The 17,792-nt window shown below is 37.1% G+C and overlaps 1 protein-coding gene across 1 annotated transcript in view; it reads right to left on the reverse strand.

Annotated features, from left to right (window-relative positions):
- FREM2 (FRAS1 related extracellular matrix 2) overlaps nt 1–17,792 on the reverse strand; it is a 118,998-nt gene that overhangs the window by 37,226 nt on the left and 63,980 nt on the right. Inside the window, exons 3-6 of the mRNA XM_041407346.1 lie at nt 17,633–17,779; nt 15,200–15,430; nt 12,375–12,500; nt 11,242–11,493 (exon numbers count right to left, since the gene is read on the reverse strand). Of these exons, the coding sequence (XP_041263280.1) occupies nt 11,242–11,493; nt 12,375–12,500; nt 15,200–15,430; nt 17,633–17,779 (756 nt within the window). The remainder of the gene's footprint in view (nt 1–11,241; nt 11,494–12,374; nt 12,501–15,199; nt 15,431–17,632; nt 17,780–17,792) is intronic.

The raw sequence follows: 17,792 nt of genomic DNA on the forward strand, positions 1-17,792 counted from the left end.
ATAAAACAAAATATTGTTTGTTTCTTACAGCATTATCATAACACTTGTTTCACTGTTGCTGAAGAAAAATCCTCACATACTATTTATTCCTGTAGTCACAGCCAAACAAAAAATATCTACGCCCTCAGCTAGCTTGCCTTGTACTTCAGAGTGAGTTTTTCACACTTGTTGAGGTATGTATGTTCAATGAAAGACACATTCTGCATGGTTACCCATCCTAGGAAACAAATCCTTACAAATGTTTTCTAAATTCATTTCCTGTAAGCTGTGTTAGTAGCTCCCCAGGGGAAGGAGCAAAGCCAAGTTCCTAACAGGGAAAGCATTGTCTATCTCAGGTCATGTCTGGAAAACACTCTGCTCAATGACTGCAAGCTCACTTACAGCAGACCTTTAATCTAGTAATCACTCTGAAGAGAGACTACTGCAAGTTTAATGGTTCCTCTTAGAGAAATAAGAGGAAGTTTTCTAAGGGTTTTTTTTGTTCAGACCCACAGATTTTGCTGGCATGAAGTTACAATAATCAGACGAGAAAGGTTAGGAGCTTTTGTCCCAGGTTTCTTGGCACAGAAATGAAAACTTTGCCTCGTCCTTGTACTTAGAGAGTCAGAGGCATATCTCAACTACAGCACTTGTCAGTCATCAAGCAGGAAAACAAACACACTTCTCATGTTGTTAGGAACACGTCTAACTTTGAAGGTTCATCGTCAAATCAGTGTGATAGCACAAAAATGTTTATTTCCAAAGAGGCTTTAACCTTTTAAAATTATATCCTTATAAACTGCTTTAGGGAGACATTGCAAAAGAGTAGGTTGTTTATGAAAAAATCCTTTTGGCAGGATATTTAGGACAAACACAAAAGAACAGACTCTTTCATGCTGACACCTTGGTAAGGCTTAAAACTAAAGTGAACTTCAGCGATACATGCTGCTACACACACACACATATATATATATATATATATATATATGTACACACTCTCAGGTGGCAAGAGATAATAGATGAAAACATACATGGCACTCCAACATATTCAGATAGAGGAACCAGGAGAAGCAGTCTTTACAAATGAACTTACGGCTCATCTTTTCTAGGGTTAAGACTATTTATTCCTAAAAGATTTTGCCTTCCTTCTTTCCATGAACAGTACAAACAAGGCTATGATGTGAACATTATGAGTTGCCAGAGATAGCAGTAGTCTGCTGTGGTAATGCAGAAGGTGCAAATCAGGCTTTGCAAGCCTACAAGCCTGTTCTGGTACAGTCTGGACATGCTAGGGCCATGCTGAATCCGAAGTAAGGAGCCCTGATGGCTGGCACAGGTAATTAACTTGGACACAAAGCCAGACAAACATGGCCAGATTTGGCTGGACCTCATATGGCTCATACTCAGGCAAAAAGTACATCCCTACACAATGGCTACTTGCATTTCAGGATCAAAGCTGGCATTAAAGGACTATGTGATGAGTCCCTAACATAACAGATTCCAATGTTACAAACATGATGTGTGTGAATTGTAAATAGACCAGTTAAGAATGAGACTTCATTAAATGTAAGAAGGCATGAGTGTTTATTTACTGTTTCAGAGCAGTAAAGGTCACCTTCTGAAATCTCTCTCATATATGCATTTTAATAGCAGCAAAAGAAAACCAGAGAAACCATCCATTACAAAAGCTTTATATCAAAACAATATCAAAGAGGACTTTAAAATATGAAACTAGGTAGCACCATTCTGCAGCTATTTACACACACTTGAAACTATGCAAGCAACTGAGCTTGCATTTAGCACAATGAATTTAATTTGCCAAGTCATTTATTTTCTCTGAATGCTGTAGAAGCCGGGGTCAAGATTACAGTCAAAGCTCAATTCTGTAGCAGGTACTATTGTGCAAGTGCCAACAGCTTTTTATTTGATATGGTCAAAACAGATTATTTTCAAATTCATATGTTGCAATCTTAACAGCTTTACAATCTTCTTAGTAGTGTTGTCATAACTTTTGAAATCAAAAAGTAAATTTCCCTCAGAGTCAAAATTGCTAGTTTCAGCCAAATTGCCACAGACATTATCTTAAGCAAATAATGTCTGCTTTTCCATTTGTCTCAACAGATCATTTCTGTCTACTGAGTTAAAAAGGGTTTTTAAAACAATTCTGCAAACACTGTAACAGGTAATAGGATGGATTCAAATTAATGCAATCTTTACCAAACACATTTCGATTCTGTAAGGAAATTGGTGTTTCTTTTTTAATCCACAATGCAGTGCCATACATTGATTACACTGGCTCATCCCTTAATTACTCTCATTTTCTGCAACTTAACCTAGTAATTTCAGTAGAGTAACATGGTGTGAAGCAGCAACTGCTATGAACAACATTATATATGATTCACATTTAATTAATTTATGATACACACTAATTTAACACAACAATTCACATTTTAACTCACCCTTTATGTTAAAGTGCAGCCATGCTTCAGTTTCTCTAGACACAGTACCATCACAAGCAGCACCTGCCTGGCAGGCTTGGAGTCTGTATCTAAACTCTCTGCTACCAAATATGAGCAAAGCAGCATGCTAAAGGAAGCAGACTACAGCTCTAGCTGCAAGAGTGAGGATGGCAGTGAGATGGCTACAGTGACACCCCATCTCTGGTCACCTGCACCTTCCTTCTTGACAGCCTGCAGTGTTCTTTGTAGCCTGGAGAACAGAGCTAATTCTGATTTTATTTAATGTCAGGCTGCTGATCATAAATGGTGCAGTAAAAGCTCGATGAGCTACAGAGTATTCCTGAACAATGGAGAATAAAGACATTTGAGTGTATGAGGACAAGCTGTGGCTCAACTCGTTGAAGATGTGTGCCTTTAAAGTAAAAATTAATGTTTCAAAAATTAGTTAATTATTATCTACAAGATAGTAATGAGCACTCTTAAATTTTTTCCCAGCTACAAATGGCATGTTAGTAGAAAGGCTAATGTGTGCAATTCACTCTAATAAGTGACCTCCCCTTGAAGCAATTAATTTACCTTTGTTGGTTTGCTAAGACACATTGGTATCTTTCTGAAACACCAAATTCATATATCGGTGAACTAACATATACCTGAAAATATTTATTAGTAGGGTAGTATTGTTATGGATCTTCCACACCTGTCAGGGTATAACCTCCAGATATCACTGGAACTACTACACATGTTGGAGGAGTTTTTCCCATGTTCAGTCTGAGAACAGGGCCAGAAGATTTTTCCTGCTGTAAGTATATCAAGCTCCAATCACTTGCCTAAACCATTCCATAATGCAGATAATTGCCTCATTCACCAATAGAAACAAAAATATAAAGACTAATAGATGAAGAAACAGTCACTGGAATCTGGGGACACACCCAACCATGATTATATTGCCTGCAGCATTATAATTTCACATACCTTTTTTCTACTGGCTATACCTCCCACAGAGCATGAAACCAGCTCAGAATCTTCTACATGCTCTATTTTAAAAATTAATTAGATTACTTTTATATAACAAGCCTAGGAAATGGGATTGGTAACATTCTCAACAAACTGATGGAACAGAGGCAGACAGATAAATGGAAAGTCTTGGCAGCAGCACTTAAATATACCACACACAAGGTTTTTCACAAAGAGGTCAGGCTTGAAGGTGCTTACAGTCAGTGATTCAAACATCATGTAAAAAAATGAGGGCTACAAACAGAAATGGTATGAGAAGTTCAGCAGCATGTTAAAAATCAGGTAAAGATACAGTAGCAGCCAGGTAAAGATATAGAATGCAGCCAGGTAAAGATATAGAATGCAGCCGCTTCTGTCTGATCTGACTTTAGATTTTTGCACTTTTACTATTCAGTCACAATGCTGGTCACGTTGTTTGCTTAGCCAGTGGAAACAATTTCTTATAGGCTTTTCTGCCCACATACAATCAGAACATATTTAGCTCACCGAGCCTGTAGAAGAAAATCATGCAAGATATCCCTTAACCAGAGCTACTGTTGAGGATGGGACTTGGCAGCAAAGACAGAGCAGAAGTGAAACAGCCAGACTTATCAGACCACAAAAGCAGAGCTCTAATGAAAGAAAATATGCTTTGCTGTATGTTAAAACTTGCTGTATTCTGTGTCTTGGACTTTTGATTCCATTTGTGTGAGAGAGAAAACAATGTCCTGACAGTGAAGCGAGATAGTAACTGAGTTAATCTTTTGAGGATTTACACGTTCGAAAGGAGAATCAATGGCATTAAAGCCCAATGGGCTACCGTGGTTACAGTGTTCAGTATCTTTTGGGTCTTTATGAGCAAAATCTCAGTATGGGGAGATTCAAAGTAAGGAAGATGACTGAAGAAGCCTTAGGAAAACTGAATGCAACAAGATATTCTACTCAACTTGATTATCCAAATCTTAAACATGCAAAGCACTCAGTCACTAAATTCACTTCCTACAACCATATCCAACAATGAACAGATGAATAATTTAGAACGGTTTGCTAGGCATTCATTCATTTCTAAACAGTGTATAATAAATGGAAGATCTACAGTACAAAGACCAATGCCATCAAAAATATAGTATGCTAGAGCAAGACACAAGAGAGAAAGCAGCTCAATGTACTCTTGAGTGAACTGTCATAAACCAATAATGCATTAGGCTCTGGGATGCAATACCAGTTCATAAGAACACCACTTCATTAAACTCATTCCAAATTTAACAGAAGGCATAATTTTTTCTACAGTTCATGTAATCTTGTGCCTTCTGCTTATCGGCTATTTTGTGTGCTTTGAGTACAAAACTAAAAGTTTTCTGCATTTCAACACTTTCCTCAAAATATTACTGCAATTCACATAGAAGTGTAATACGGGATGTGTAAGCAACCCATGAAAACAACAGCAGTGAAGGCTGAAGAGCTTTGTGCTCCACCAGCTGCATCCCCTACTGAAAAAGAGCCATCTGAAACAGATGTGGCAAAGTACTGCCTGGGGATCATGTTCTGTCCTCCTCACCTATCAAAGGAGCCCAGATCACAAGGTTGGACTATATTTCTAGCAATTAATCAGATGAATAAAAGTAAGATTAATCCAACATCTGCAGTTCACACACACATATATATACACACCCCCCTATAAAATGGGACACACATACATAATAAACTGTAAGCAACAAATAATGCTAAGAAAGCAAATAATAAATGTGCCTGGTTACTCTATAGAATGACCTACTGCAAGGTATGACAATTTATTTCTGTGATAGGCAGCAAACAGGCAGTTTCCAAAATCTTTAAAGCTATCATCATGGATTGAACATTTTTCACTCTGTTGAACTGGTGATAATAAGAAGCTATTAGTAAAGAAAACTGGGAGTATAACTTGTCATAAGCTGGCTGTCATCCACTTTTTCCCTTAGATAAGTTGCCAACCTGGCCACCTGCCACAGGCTAGGGAAAGGGGAGGGGTCATATAGAGATTTTACTTAACGGGAGAACAAAAGAAGTTAAAAGCTGCTCAGAAGTCCCAGAGGCATCAGACTCACAAGCAGGGTAAAAACATAAAAGGGAGAAAGCAATCAGAGGAAGGAAAAAAGAACTAGTTCACTATTTTAGGCATCTCCAGAGAGTGGTGATGGATAGTTGGCCAAATCATGACTCCGGTCTGTAACACAGCAGTGGGCATGCTCTGCCTGTATTGTTCAGATTGTAATTAAAATTGGACAAATGCACTAGCAGATGTTAACTACCAAGATTAATCAACCACCTGTTCAGTTTGAGATCTGACAGATCTACTGGCAGAGAGAAAAAGGCACATTTTGAGTGCCTGCCTTGGAGACCAATGGAAATAAGGAGATTCCTATTTGCCTTGTGAGATAAGGACATTCCTCCAATAAACAATGTTACTAACAAAACACTTATTTATCATAAACTGTAAATTTGGCTCAGTACACATTCTGAGAGTTAGTTCATAGTGCCTGCTTGCTAGAAGCCAATGCAAAACATATATTTATAGTGTAGCATTGCAGTGCTGACTTTTCAGGTCATTGATAGTAAATTAATATGTAGTTTACTACTCCAAGGAAGCTGGAAAAGTGTTAGTGGGTACCAATTTCCAGAATGTGGTCTAAGGATTTTCAAAATTTAATTAAGTGTAAGGAAAGTGACAGCAAATGTTTTAATGAAATCTCCAGAAGACTAAATAATCAATCTGTTCAGTTTGATGTCTAACATTCCCTTTCTACATTAGGATACCATCATCCAGTTTACTCATCTGTAAAATATTCCCAGACAGTGCCATCCTCTATCATGTGGATGGTATGAGTCATTCTGTTGAGCAGGTGTAAAGATAGTGGTCAGCAAATCTCCTGACATAAACCTGAGTCCTTTGCTTTCCCAGCCTTGGTGTAGAAATGTCAAGGAGAAGTTTGAGCAGCTTCTTGCCTATCTAATGTGAATGAAGTGGAAGAAATGTATTTAATGTACTTCCTGCTGTGAACAGCATGAGTCTTCAACAATTCCACTACAGCAGGAAGACTGTCAGCCTGGCTGTAAGGCTGCGTGCTCTCACGGCAACACTAAACACAGCAGCATGGAACTAAAATCACATGGGAAGACAGCCACTTAAAAAAATGTGTAGTACACAAAATTATTGAAAGTATTTTCCCCTTAGGTGCAATCTTCCAGCTCTGCATTCACCACACCTCTTCTCTTCTGGTTACCAAATGTGATTACAAACTGAGTTTTAAATTTTCCCACAATAAAAAACCAAGTTAGTAAAAGAGAGTCTAAATTAGCACAGCAGTCAAAATATTGGGACTATGAAAAAGCAGAGCTTTGACTCAAACCTTGTTACAGCATTTTGTATCAGACTTGTGGCATACAACACAGTAACATTGTTAGTGCTGGAACCAAATTACAGGCTCTTCATTCCTATATAAATACTAACACAAGACTTAGATCTCATTTTCTCTCTCTCTCTCTGAAATGATTCAGAGTCACCACTTCAACTGGAAAAACAGAGAGCACTTCCAGGCTGATCTAGCTTAGTTGCTAAGTGCCTGAGGATTAAGGCATTTCCATGGAAGAGTAGGGTCTGAGTGTTTTCATGAGTCTTATACTGAATTCCAGGATTCCTCTGTCTATGGGGAATGAAAAGTGCAAATTAACCTCATCTTCCTTTTCTTAGATGCATATTTATCTGTTATGTAAAGTGCTTTCTTTAAATGAGCTTTATGCTGAACTCTGGGCTCTCCATGCACTATAGGTATGTCCTTCATGCCCAGTAGTGCTTAAAACTTTGTATTCGCAAATTAAATTTCTGAAGTAGGGTTTCAACATATTCAGATGCACCGGGTATCCTTGGTGACTGGGCTCAACAATTTAGATAATTGTCCTAGTATGGGATGTTTCCTGGGAGTACATCTCTCTTTTCAATAACTATAGAAGAATCCTGTAATAGCCTATTTGAATCAGATGACTAAAGTTATAGAGGTTAATACCAAGTGAGATTAGAAACCCCCCAGAAGTGGATGAGTCACACAGGTCTTCTCCCTATGCATGCTTTTCTTCCATGGTTCACAGTGAATGACTATGACATCTGACTCAAACAAACCATGTTTTTACTTTTTAGTGCCTTAACTGTAGTGGCATGTGTAACTTTGAATCCAGAATTTCCATGTGAACTTTTTTCTGCTAGTTACTTAATTAACTTAATAATTTTCTTTTTTTCTATCTAACTTTAGTACCTATCAGGAAAAGTCCCTTCCAAATTAGCAGATGTCCCAATAGCAGCACCAATCTGAAAATTCACCATTCACAATATATAAATATACCAGTGCATGTTCTACGTACTACAATATTTTTCCCTCAGATTTGGCTTTGGCAGAACATTACAACTGTATAATCCCCAATTAAGCTTTTCAGTTGCCCAGAATTTACTTCACCAGAGCATGCCTTTTACTTTTTTTATTGTCAGGATTACATAGCAACTACAGCATTTTAGTTAGACCCGAAGGGCATTCTCTAAAAATAAAAGACTTGGATGGTAGGTGCTGAAGGTGTGTGTTTCCTAATTAACTCACATTGAATACCAGAGGAGATAAGACAATGTTGCTGCTAGTGCTGACTTGAGTTCCATAGGAAAGATCTCACGCAGTATTATTAAACTTTGACCTTTGCTATTTCTGTTGTTTGGCCTGAAGAAGTCAACGCATAATGTTAATCCAGTCTCAGTTCTTGGAGACATCACTTAATGACACACTGTGACATTTGTCCAAAGAAACTATGTGGACTAGAAGATTAATTTAAACAAACAATGAGAAATATGTATCAGTGGGTGTGAAGTTGGGACTAAAGTGGACCACAGAATTTAGCATTACAGCATTACTACAGCTGATAGGCTATTACAAACGCGGTGAAGCTTCTACCAACCTCTATCTTAGACATCTTCTGAATGAAATCTTACTGTTAAAAGCTAAAGAAATTTTTTTTTCACACACCACGCTGGTTTAACTTAGTAAAATTAATTTTGTGCACTGCAAACAATAATAACCAGTGCTGTTAAAAATCTGTAGCTATGATATTATGAAAATCCTTTGCTGGGATTTTTCCTCTCCTGAGAAGCTGAGGAGCCTCAGGAGAGAAAGGTAAACAATTACTATCTGCTGCTGTGGAATGCAACAGGTGCATCCATGATTGGTCCATGTGGATTGTTTTCCATTGATGACCAATCACAGCCACCTGTGCCAAGGCTGTGAGCAGTCACAGGGTTTTGTTATTCTATTCTGTTCTTGTTGTAGCCTTCTGATCTCTCTGTTCTTTTAGTATAGCTTTAATGTAGTATTTAATATAATATTTAAATATATAATAAATCAGCCTTCTGAAATGGAGTCAAGCCTCGTGACTCCACACACGGAGAGTTCGCCACAACAAAAATCCTCTGCTTATTTATACAGAATTTCAATCATGACAGCCAGGGTGCTAAAGCCTTACAAAAATATGTGCAGGTAAACATATATTTATATGTATGCGTGAAAACATTAAAAAATATATGCAAGGTGTAATCTATAATTTATCTACTCTGTAGTCTGCTCTCTGCTTTTTATAGGTAAGGCAGAACAACAGATGTTAGTTGAAGCAAATACAAACTTTGCATGCTTTATATTTTTATGCAAACTAAAAAGAAGGTGGTAAAAATTTTACTGGTAACTGAACTGTTTTTGCATGTGCTGGGATTCTTTGTGGGAGTTCTTTCACTGTAAAAAGAAGTTCTGCCACACAATTTCAAATACCACATACGTAACATTTTAGGTGTAAAAAGCAAAGTGAATGTTTGCAATAAAGTGTTCCAAACTTATCCTTCAAAAACCCCGTATCTTTCAATATCCCAAATATTCTTTACTCCTGCCAACAAACATAGATATTTCAGTTGCTACATAATGAAAATATTATATTTTAATTTCCCAAACACCCAGCTTTTTAAATAAATCCCATAAGGTTATTCTTTGCTAAATAAATTTGTGCAGAAAAGTTTGTAGCTCTGAGGCAGCTTGTGCTCATAAATGCAGAAACTTAAAACTCAACAGTGGCACACAAACTAAATTACTTCTCCTGCTTTCTAATGGCAGTGTTAAAGGAGATTTCTCATTAAATTACCTAATATTTTGTGTGAGTTTCATAAAATATTAAGTTTTATACTCTGTTGTGACTGGGAGTCACTGAGATTCCCACAGAAGAGTTAGATGCTCTAATTTCAGCTCATGTCTGATATTAATTAATGTCTTGGAGAATCATTCTTTCCATCCCAAACTCTCTGTGTATATATTTAAATAGTCAGAACACCTTCAATTTTTGGGTAATCAGTGTCTGCATGAATACATATTTTTAATAGTTACTCTCTAAATATTCTATACTCTGCTATGTACAACTTTAAAGTATTTGAATTAATCAAAATTATTCATACTGTTGTAGAAGCTTCTAAATGAATAAATTAGTGTTTGCTATAATAGCAGACTCAGATAAAGATTTCTGTTTTGGCTTGCATTTGCTATATGATCTCCTACTTTACAAGACCTGTTTTTTCAACCTGTTGTAGTCATTAACGCTATATGATTCCACAAATGCTCCACAGAGAAAACAAAGTCACCTCTGTCACAGGATTACAGGTGAGAAATTTCAGGCAGGCTGAGTATTTATGAGGCAATTAGCTGCGTGCAGACTTCCTGCCTTGAAGAGGTGCCTTTTGTATCCTTACCTAGAGAGAAATCACTTTGCTGATAATAATGGTCTTCTTTGGCATCAGACTTTCAAAGAGTACTGTGCTATGTAATTGCTCCCTTTAGTCTTTAGGAAATGTGATGGTGTCACAATAGATGGTTTATGGCCTCACAGAGAGGACTCAAACAGCTTATCAGTAGTCTTATCTCAGAATTTACAGTTGAGATGTCAGTCTCCAAACTCCACACATAAATGGGGCAATTGTACCAGGAAGATTTCATGCTATTCTCCTAGAAAAAGAGCTGTCACACCAATGCTGAAGCATTAAAGGAGAGGCTTGAGGCAGAATTAATACACGTATTTTTGAAAGCAGTTGCTGATACAGTGTACTGATTCTACTCTTAGTCACACCCATTTTTCTAATCACCACCAGAGGTGTCCCTTTCAAAGCAATATCTTAAATCTATTAACCAGTTCAACAAATGACATGATTCTGTCAGCGTTTCCTTACTGAGACAATTTCTAAAGCAACATTACTCTTATCTGAATATTTGCTTCATTAAAAAGACAAAGAGAGCACCAATGGACACTTTTACGCTGAAGTTCAAATGCAGCATCAATTCAGAAGAAATACAGCTTTCCTCTTGGGAGCTGCTAGATGGCTTCTGTCCCATCAGGGCATCCAATAGGGCCCTTTCAGCATGATTGAATGGGCCCAAAGGCTTTGCAGACACAGCCTCAGAATCACAGAAACAAGGCTGCCCATGCAATGTGACATCTTGGATTATGTCTGTTAATGTGAGAGAATAGAAAGGTGCAGCTCCTTGCTCTGAATCACTGCTCATGTGATTTTCTCAAACAATAAAATAGCAACACTAAACACTTTCAAGAACTCGCATAGCTTTCCAATAATATTTTCTAATCTCAAGATGGAAGCAGCATGTGTTTTAACCAGCAGGAAGAAAAACAAAACCCACATACTGATTTGAATGTGAGGTTCTTTGTAGTTTCTGTCCCACACTGGGGGTATCACTTCAATTATAAGGTATCTTACCATCATCCTTGTCAGGTACAATGGTAATGCGAGTGCTTGGGAATTCTGCACCAATTCTTCCACCCATGGGCATGCTCAGCAAAACATCAAAGCTCTCAGCCTCTTCATACAAGGAATCATCTATGATGACGATCCGACACGTTTTTTCTCGTTCGTCTTTGTCAAAACGTAGAACGCTGTTGTGATCCTCCGGCCTGGATATGTAGTCAGAGTAGGAAAGTACAGAGGTTGGGGCAGTGCCAGATGCTGTTCCTGTGGCACAAAAGGAAAAAAGTCACTACGCATACCATAGTTACAATGATCTCCTCACAGAGGTGAATTTTCTTTTAATTGTCTTTGAATTTCTTTGGTGGTAAGATGGGCTGTGGACAAGGTCAGAGGTCTACAGACCCACTTCTGAGGTCTCTACTACTTCTGTATACGACACAATGGAAAAGCGTGGTTCTTCAAATCATTTGCACCTTTCCAGTCAGAAGGAATATTGCCTATCACAAGGGACAGACTGACAAAATAGCCCCTCTGAGGATAATCAGTTAACTATTTTAGTATATTGTACCCATATTGAAGAGACAAGTGGATTTGAACAGACAGAATGTCATGAAAACAAGTTATTTGGACCCCAGATCACTTTACACAAAATATTGCTTCAGGTCCCCAGATAAAAAATAGTAATAAAACCACAGGTGTAGAAATTCCATGCCCTGCACATGTATTATTAGTAAGAGACTGAAAGTCAGAGGAACAACAAGTATGACAATTAAGCAATATTATTTTGTATAATTTTTTCCAAGATGCAAACAAATGAAGGATAGCCAGGGCCATCACTGCAGTGCTTTCAGTTCTCATCACTTTCAGGTATAAGGGGCTGCATATAAAAATCTAGCAGAAATATAAAGAACACAGGTCCTCTTCACCTCTCCATGATGCTTTTTAAACTGCATTCAGTAATACTCTTAGACAGATTGCAGAGATGAATGCATTTCCAGTTGAGACTGAAGATATTTAGATATTTAGAAAAAGTAATTAACAGAGTTAGAAACAATTTTATTATAAAATAAATGGAATAAATATTTTTAAATTTCTGTCTCTTTTCCACTCTTGCCATTTTTTTATTCTATAGTAGATTCTACTACCTTGTTGTGTGTAGCAGATGACCATCAGTTCCTGACTCACATCTCCACTTCTTCTGACTGGAATAAATAACTCACCAATATCTTCTTCAATAGTATAGGTGGACTGAGGAATAAAGACTGTTGATTCTGCAAAGAAAAGAACCTCATAAAGTCACCTGCACATTAGCTAAGAGCATTTTTGAATATTCTAAACTGCAGCAAATAACTTGCATTTATTGGCAATGTCCCTAAATTGTCAGTAAAACTTGAAGGGTGAGAGAAGTAGAGTTCCATAGTGCTTCAGAAATGGAAAACCAAATCAGGTCATTAGGGCTGAATTCACAAGCCCTTATTAAGTGGTCTCTAATGTGACTGATTTGTTTATCTAGGGTTAATGGTGCAAGACAGTGTTTGGAGAATTTGTCCTCAAAGTCTGTCTTTTTATTATTTCCAAGGTATTTAATTATTAACTGTTAACTGCAGAAGTATCTATAGCATAGTTCACACAGAGTCTGTGGTTCCTCAAGGCCATTATTTCATTTACTGCACCAAGATAACCAGGAAAATCATTTGGCATTGAGGAGCAAGGCTGAGCACCTGACATCTTACTCTGACTTGGACATTTGATTTTAGCTGGTTACGTGTCTACGCTACCTTTTTACTAGGACACCCAGCTAATACAGCCAGTGTCATAAAAAAGGATATCAGATTTTTTTCCAAGGGAAAAACCCACTAAGATGCATTCTGAACTCCTTCATTATTTTATGCTCATATAATCAGATTGCTGGGTTTATGCTGTTACTGGGATTCAGGACCAATTTTGCTCTCGTTCTCTCAGAAACTCAAGAACAAAAGGTGCATACACATATAGTTACAAAACACCTTTACAGTTTCATTAGTGTGACTACAGCCCAAACAGAATATAATTCTGTATAATATCAAAATAAGTGATGTCAGCTGACTGCACAAAGCAAATTTTTAATTTCAGAGTACTTTGGCAAACAGTGTTCTGAAAATCGTCAGGTGACTTCTTTGAAAACATATTCCAGGTTTTATTTCTCCAACTACTACTAGCATGACTTGAGGTCAAAAGCCTGCCTTAAAAATGCTGTAATTCAGGTTTGATAAGACCAAGACTACTCACTATTCTGGCAAGACAAAAATTCAACATGATGAAAAATATCAAATGCCACTTTTTTGTTTTAAAGTAAAGCAAAAGGCAGCACTAAAAAAAACCCAACCCATTTCATCCCTTCTATTTCTCCCTTTAGAATTTAGTTGGCAAAATAAAAAACTCTAACCTTCTAAAACATGCAGGAGTCTGATTTATTTGGTTTCCTCTCTCTCTCTCTCATAATTATTCAACTAGGAGTAAAATGGCACTATAAAAGTTTAACAGACATCATGAACAACGTAAAAGTTTGGAGGAGAATGAGCTACACCACCACAGCTAGTACAAAAACCCCATATCCCTATGCAATCTATATTTCCAATAAAACATCAACAAATGTCCCATACCTCAAGAGGCTGGTACAGCTTTCTGAACAAACTCACAGTCTTGATCCTAAAGCTACACAATTCAAATCAATGATTTTTTCACTGGAAGCAGAATAAAACTTTTGATGGTTCTTATTCAGTGAGCTTGGTAAACCCTGACCTTCAAAATGTTAGGAAACACAGTCCTTCCCTCAAAGTTCTCTCTGTAGTTTTCTTCTAGATATTCCTTGATTTGCAGCTGTGCATTTCATTTTGCCCTCTGCAACTTCTCTTTATGTATAATTAATACATATTATCTGGGACTAAAAAAATTTATCTTAATGTAAGAAATACAAAATACTGTTGGTGGCATAAAGAAGACTCAGCCAATTATATTTTACTGTGCTATCTTACTGATCATAGAAAAGATAAAGAGATTTAACACATTTTCAAGTTATTTCTTTGTCTCATACATGCTGCTTCCAAGTTAAGCACTATTTTTCTCAGTGATTAAAAATGGATGTGAGATAAGCTCTGGTTTAACTTGCATTTGTAACTAAGAACTAGACACTTCTGATAATTGCCATGCCCAACACTCTTCAAATGTAATTAAGGAAGACCATTCAAGTTGTATGGTTGTCCAGCACTTACAAGATTTCTTAAGGACAGTTCTGTGTGACTACAGCCCAAGGGTTCGAGTGTCGGGATGCAGTGGAAAAGATGCAAAGCAACCAGAGCATGAAGAAAGAAGAATTAAAAAATTCTTCTTTTTTAGAATTTTTTAAATTCAGCGTATTTCTTGATTTATATTTAAACATAATATTTTTTTTGTTCTTGACACAGCATGTGCTACACTTTGTCTAATGAACTTTACAATTACTGAGCTTCTCAGGTTGGTATCAAGGCCTAACTGATAAAAGTAGTTCACTCCAAGACCAAACTTCTTGTGATCAACCAGCCTAGACTTTCTTGTACCATCCTCTCCAACATGAATTACCATGGCAGAGTAAATCTCAAATAAATCTCAGAGTAAATCTCAAAAAGTCAGCCTCCAACCAGCTCTTCAGACACATTCAGTCTGCAATCCCATTTAATGGAAAACCTGTTACACCTAAAATGAAAACAAAGCCCCTAGAAACAACATATAAAAAAATGCAGGTATTTCGTAAAAAACATGCTACCTGAGTAATCCCTTCATCAAGCACTTAAAGTGATAGAGGACAAATGGCTACCTGATGCCCAAGCCTGTCTTCAGAAATATTTTGAGGACAGTAAACCTTTAGTACCCACTGTTACTCACAGCATTTGCCCTCCAGTTTATCTTTTGCTATATGCACATTTTAGCAGTACAGTTCTGGAAAGGTTCTTACCATCTCCTGGGTCAATAATTTCCACTGTGGATACAGCAGGAAATTCCAGAATTGCCATGACAGGCTCAGAAAGAACAATTTGAAAGGACTCAGAATGCTCATGTTCTCCATCACTCAAAATCCGTACTCGCCATGTAGCTAAGGTTTGACCAGGATTAAACTGCACTTGCTTCTGGGCTTTTCCTCTGAAGTCTCTATCTTTCTTGGCAGTACCATCTTTGGTGCTAATACCTGTTAAAATCAGAAATTCAGGTCATTATAAACATCACTGGCAATTTTTCTCCCATTGTGTCATATTTAAAAGACATGTAGAAAAATATACTTTTCACAGCCTGAGAACATTCAAACTAAGTCCATTACTCTTGATCAATTTTATAATGGGTGTCACAAAAAGAGGTGGAAAAACCCCACATTCTCTGAAGTTACACCAAGTTTCCATTTCCCCATAATTCAATTATGGATGCCCAAAAAGGACAACAGACTTTTCTCTCTCCTTTTAGCCCTCTGGATTCTCTTCTTTTCCAGAACATCCAAATAGCATCCTGACTGAAAAAAATATCCTAGAAAATATTTATTTTTCTTAGAAAAAATAAAAACACCCCTGGAAAGTTCAGACTTTAAAGGGAAAGCTAAGGAAAACACAAAGACACAAAGGAAAATATACTAAATAAAAATAAAAGAAGATGCAAAACCTGAACCGTTGCCCACATTGCCATTGCAAAAAGAACTTTTAAAAATTATTATCCTCTTATTTCAGTGTTTGCAGAATGACAATCATTACGTTAAAGTGAAGTTGAAGCTGAAAGTCCATGGGAAAAAATTCAAACAATTCAATCCAAAGAGATGGCACAGGTCTTCCAGCCTCAGATTCAGACTGCTCTGAAACAGGTTTTCATAGGCATTTCACTTCCACTTTAAGGCAGTCTGAAAGACCCTTCTGGAAATTAGACAGTATTTCAGAACTGTCTCCAATTCATGCATTTGGCCCTGTTTAAATCCCACAGCACAACTGAAATCTTAAAGGCTTTTTCTAGTTTTTCAGAAAAAAAAAAACCTTAAAACTTCTCCCTTCTCTGATTGTTTCTTCCAGCTGCATTATTTCATGCATTGGAACACATGACCTTTCCCTACAAACCTTGCCTTTCTTTCTTCAGCCTTGTGCCTCATCCTAAGTGATAGCCAATTTTATATAACTTATAAACCTATATAACCTATAACCTTCAGCTACTTTGGCACCACATATGGACCAGAAAGGCCAGAGTAAGCATCTTGACCAGCATGTTTTATGCTCTTTCCAATTCTGTAATTCCATTTGCTATATTAAGGTAGTTGAAGGCAAGTTTACTCAGACTGGTTTTGCTGATTTTTCAGTCAGCTGAATACTGAAACTGACCTTGAATCCATAGGTAGAAAATTTTGTAAACACTCTATCTGAAGGATCAGAAGTCACATCAGTATCTGTTATTCAGTACCAGTAACTAACTTAAACCACACATCCTTAACTATATATATTTATCTCTTCCATTCCTTTTCTTTTTTGAAAAGAAATATACTATCAAAGTTTGTTCACTGTTAAAAACAGAGTCTTTTAAGTAAGATCCTGTTGGTTAAGGTCTATATCCCCTAAATCTCATGCCAAAATAGGTATCCCTACTGTATCTTGCTACGTGAAACTTCGGGTTTTAATCAGAAAAAGCCCTAAACAGAAACTTGCCAGGTAAATGCTTACATATCTCTGCAAAAACAGCTTTAAATTGAGTGTTTTCTCTGAGCAGTGTAAGCTCATCACAGGTTTCAGCATGAAATTGTACAAGGATAATGCTCCCTGCTGCAAATGCATCAGAGGACGAAACAGATCCAGAAGCTAGAAACAGGTGTGAGGTTGCAGAATGTGATAACACAACCTTTTTTTTCACCTTTCCACTCCCCAGACACTGCAAACAGTTTTCAACACCTCCTGTATCAGCCTCAGTTGACTGCCAACACTGAGTGAAGAAAATGAGCCTAATGTTGGTTCTGCTGGTCAGACCAGCTCACAAGAGCCTTCCTGGAAAATGATACATGCTCATTGTTGTCTTTTCAATTGCTACAACTGTAAAAAGAAGATCTGGATAGGAACTGTATTCTGTGACACAAATAAACAGTGGTATCAATCAAATCAAAGAAAGAAGGACCATGTCTTGGGTTGTTTATTCAGAAATTAATTGCAGAAGACCAAAAAAAAAACCACACAAAAGGAAAAATTTCATTATTTAACTATAGAAATAATATGCATAGCATATAAAAGATACACAAATAAATAAACATATTCCTTTGAATGTAGTTTGCATGTCGGGAAACAGCAGCAATAGAATATAGTTGCATTGATACATTAAATCAACTGCCTGGGCAGTGATTTATAGAAGCAACTGAAAAGGTTAGAATTGAACTTACTTATGAATGAGGTTTCTCCCAGGTATCCTCTCCGTTTAAGAACAACATCAAGATACTTGGTGTCCTCATTTACTAAGTAATACTCCTTTTCTAAGGAGATCCATGCCCAGTTTAAGCGAAAATGTTGATTCTTCAGCTTATTGCCTCCTGCAAAACAAAA

The sequence above is a fragment of the Onychostruthus taczanowskii genome, unplaced genomic scaffold, assembly GCF_017590055.1.
Source record: "Onychostruthus taczanowskii isolate IOZ18803 unplaced genomic scaffold, ASM1759005v1 scaffold26, whole genome shotgun sequence".
Lineage (NCBI taxonomy): Eukaryota > Metazoa > Chordata > Aves > Passeriformes > Passeridae > Onychostruthus > Onychostruthus taczanowskii.